This window comes from Elgaria multicarinata, chromosome 18 (genome assembly GCF_023053635.1).
Source record: "Elgaria multicarinata webbii isolate HBS135686 ecotype San Diego chromosome 18, rElgMul1.1.pri, whole genome shotgun sequence".
NCBI lineage: Eukaryota > Metazoa > Chordata > Lepidosauria > Squamata > Anguidae > Elgaria > Elgaria multicarinata.
In genome coordinates, this window is record NC_086188.1 from 12,703,715 (window position 1) to 12,707,953 (window position 4,239).

At 48.4% G+C, this 4,239-nt stretch overlaps 1 protein-coding gene across 3 annotated transcripts in view; it reads left to right on the forward strand.

The window, feature by feature from the left end:
- Positions 1–447: 447 nt before the first annotated feature.
- The window catches only part of LOC134410546 (carbonic anhydrase 15-like), a 32,440-nt gene continuing 28,648 nt past the window's right edge, over positions 448–4,239 (forward strand). For all 3 annotated transcript variants that reach the window (XM_063143861.1, XM_063143863.1, XM_063143862.1), the window contains exon 1: positions 448–650. In XM_063143861.1, coding sequence (XP_062999931.1) covers positions 509–650 — 142 coding nt within the window. In that variant the 5' untranslated portion in view covers positions 448–508. The remainder of the gene's footprint in view (positions 651–4,239) is intronic.

The window sequence follows — 4,239 nt, forward strand, 5'->3', positions numbered from 1 at the left end:
ACCTAAAAAAAGAATCAGAATCGAGACTCTGGTCTACCAGAAACAGGTGGCTGAAAACTGGGACTGCATTTACTAGGGACAGTCAGCTTTTCCCCTCTCGGGATCCTTTTGATTTCCTGGGCATCGCTTCTTTGCCAAGACGTGACATCTGAAATCTGGTCCGGCGCAGATCTTGCCAGGTCAGGGGATGAGGCTTCCCCCCACAACCTGATTTTTCTTTGCCCGGCTTTTCATGCCGTCTTCTCAGGAGGCAAGGAGTTAAAAACTCAGTCTCCTTGCGATGAATATTTAACAGCAGCCAGTACACGGGCTGGAGCTCCGGATCGTCTTGACGGCAGCGGCACTGGCTGGTTTAAAAGCCAGCCAGACTTTGCTCCAAGGGACTTTGAAGAGCAGGAGGAGGAGGAAGAGGAGGGTGATCAGGCACAAGACCCATCGGGGGGTGGGGGCTTGAAAGCTGCTCTCATTCTTAATGTGGCAGTGAGGAACTGAGGACACCGCTTGGTACATGTTTGCTGCCTGGGATTCCCTGCAACAGCTCTTCCTGGGTCTCCCCATTGTCCCTAATCCTTTGGCTATGATGAGGATGCCCAGTTTTCTTTGGATAACTTTTGTCACTTTGCCGTTCGTCATCCGGGCAGGCACAGCAGGTGAGCTGGTCAGTGGAGACATTGGGGGTTGCCCCTTGAGCCTGGGGGGTGGGGTGGGGTTGGGATCTCTTTGAAGAATGGGATGGGTTTCTGCAGTCTAGGTTGAACTTCACCATGAGCCTCTGTCCCCCATCTCTGCCCGCCTTGCTTCAAACACCTGTCGGCCCGTAGCCAACTCCCTTGGTGCTGCCCGGGGCTTCCTGATTTTGCTGGACTGAGGCAGAGAAATCTTAAAATTCAAGCCGCCACTCACCCTCAACACCCGCCTCATTCAATAAGGGTTTTCATTTCAAGCCCCGGTGGTCCTCGGATGGTGTCAATCCTGATCAAGTGCGGCGCTTTGTAATTATGGACGGACCAAAGAGACCGTTTCTGTGCCGAAACTTTCCCCAACGGGCTGTCTCTGTGAAATGGGAGCAACTTTGGAAGGGTTCTGATGTGATCTCTCTCTGGTCCTTTGGAGATCAGGATAAATTTTAGAATGATTCCTTTGCAGGCAAGAATGCTGTGCTCACGGTCATAGCCTGAGACAGTCCACAAAAGGAATTTGTGGGCATGCAGGGACACTTTTTTTTTGGGGGGGGGGACCTTCTGACTTTTCAGCATGCAGCCACCTTTTTACTATGCCACCCCTCACCAGTCACTGGATGGGGGCATTGACAGAGCTGTGGCAAAAAGTGGCCACGTGTTGAAACTCTGCCATCTCTTGGTACAGGCCGGAGCAACTCTGTGTCTTGAGTCAAGTGGATTTGACCTTCAGGTTGGGAGCAAGTCCAGGGTGATGTATCTTTAGTACGTGGGGATAAGCATTTTTAAGGGGACGGTTAGTCGGGAGTTGATTTGGATTGGCCAAAATTCGCTTTCAGAAGGCAAACCTTCTGATCTCATTCCTCTGCTTTGCTGTTGCGTTGACGGTCAATAGCAGTATACTCAAGCCAGAAAGGTTCTGTGGATCATTATTTCGCCAGTCTCCAGGCAATGAGAGTTCCATAGTTGAGCTGCAGGATGCTGGAACATTTCTGACTTAATTGCCTGAACCTCGTGCAAAGTTCTGGTGCCATGACTGTGGTACCTAGGGCCAACCCTACACCAAGCAGTGTCCTAGCAAGAACAATCTTCCTCCATGCATTTATCTTTTGAATACCTGTTTTTTTTTAATTCAACGTGTAGCCATTTCACTACTTTGATGCTTGATTCATATATGTAATTTATCCCAGCCATATAAGACGATGCATTTGCACAGGTAGATATGATCACAGTTACTTGCAAGCATGTAGTTTGTCAAACGTACACAGCTATTATATCTTCTTCTTCTTCTTCTTCTTCTTCTTCTTCTTCTTCTTCTTCTTCTTCTTCTTCTTCTTCTTCTTCTTCTTCTTCTCCTCCTCCTCCTCCTCCTCCTCCTCCTTTCTAGTTGTCGTTGTCTTCTTCTTCTTCTTCTTCTTCTTCTTCTTCTTCTTCTTCTTCTTCTTCTTCTTCTTCTTCTTCTTCTTCTCCTCCTCCTCCTCCTCCTCCTCCTCTTTCCAATTGTCTTCTTCTTCTTCTTCTTCTTCTTCTTCTTCTTCTTCTTCTTCTTCTTCTTCTTCTTCTTCTTCTTCTTCTTCTTCTTCTCCTCCTCCTCCTCCTCCTCCTCCTCCTCCTCCTTTCCAATTGTCTTCTTCTTCTTCTTCTACTTCTTCTTCTTCTTCTTCTTCTTCTTCTTCTTCTTCTTCTTCTTCTTCTTCTTCTCCTCCTCCTCCTCCTCCTCCTCCTCCTCCTCCTCCTCCTCCTCCTCCTCCTCCTGTCCATGCAACTCAGCCCAGAGCTTTACAATCAAAGATGGTGTTTGTGTTCTCCCCCCCCCCCAGCTGTTGAGTGGTTAGTTGACTAGATTACCTGGGGAGGTCACCTTGGCAACTTAAGCTTTCCCCAAGGTCACCTGCCCCTTACTCTGGCACTGACGGTGTCCTTGGCTGGTTTCACAGATGGGGAAGGACTATAGCTCAGTAGCAGAGCACATGTTTTGGATGCAAAAGGTCCCAGGTTCAACCCCAAGAAGAAACCCTGGAGAGCTGCTGCCAGTCAGTGTTGACAATACTGGTCTAGATGGACCGAGGTTTTGACTCAGTATAAGGCACCTTCCTCTGTTCCCAGTGGTTGGGGAAGGGCCCTGGCTCCGTGGTAGAGTCCCTGCCTTGCACACAGAAGGTCCGTGGTTTGATCCTTGGCATCTCCAGGTAGGTCGAGGAAAGACCATTGTCTGAAACCCCAGAGGAGCTTGTTGCCAGTCAGTACTGACAATACTGGGCTGAATGGACCAATGACCTGACTTTGTACGGATATCAAATATATATGCCAGCAAACTGGCAGATGCTGCTGGAGCAGCTTGCAATCTAAAAAAATCCGCAAACCATGGGACCTCAATGCCTGATGGATGGAGCGCCTACCCGTACACTATGTTCATCATCCAAGGCCCTCCTTCAGGTGTCTCCTCCAAGGGAGGCTTGGAAGATGGCAACAAGGAGAGGGTCCTCTTGGTGGTGGCTCCCCAATTATGGAACAACATCCCCAATGAAGCCTGCCTGGTGCCAAGTTAAGACTTCCCTCTACTCTCAGTCACTTTGCAGCATATGATGAGGGTTTTAATCTGGTCCTGGTTCTTCTTGTTGTTGATTGTTTAAAGGAATGAATTGCGGTCCCCAGAGGTCCCCAGTTCACATGCTGGTCCTTCTATAGCTCCTGTATAGCTGAGGAATGGGTTGCAACGTTTTTAAACTCTGCACACGTGATATCAGACCTGAAAAAGCAGCACCTGGATTATGATCTTCCACTCCCACCAAAATGCATCGCCGTTGCGTTCATGTTCACCCATAGCCAGGGCTCTCTGGGCGGTTTACAGAAATTCTAAAATTGAGATAAAAACAAATATACAAAATTTAAAATTCTAAAACACAAAACATACACACGTAAAGCATTAAAACTGTTAAAAAACTAAACATGTGGGTGATTATGATGTGCCACCATATGCCTGGGCAAAGAGGAAAGTCTTAACCTGGCGCCGGAAAGATAGCAGCGTTGGCACCATGCGAGCCTCGTCAGGGAGATCATTCCATAGTCTGGGGGGCCACCACCGAAAAGGCCCTGTCCCTCGTTGCCACACTCCAAGCCTCTCTCGGAGTAGGCACCCGGAGGAGGACCTTAGATGTTGAACGCAGTGACCGGGGTATATCCACGTCGGGAGAGGCGTTCCATCAGGTATTGTGGTCCCAAGCCGTGTAAGGCTTTATAGGTCAAAACCAGCACCTTGAATTGGGCTCGGAAACATACAGGCAGCCAGTACAAGCCGACCAGAGCAGGTGTTATATGGGTCGAACCTTCTGGTTCCCGAAATCAAGCTGGCCGCTGCATTTTGCATGAGCTGCAAAATTAATAAATAAATAGATAGATAGAATGCTGGACTAGATAGACCCTTGGTCTGATTCATCAGGGCTCTTATCTTCTTCTGAGAGAGAAGCAATTCACATGATTTTTCACCCCCTTGAATTTTTATTTACTTTTGCTAAAGTATTGGGAGTCAGAAATCCTCGGAGATCTACTGCAAACCACCTAG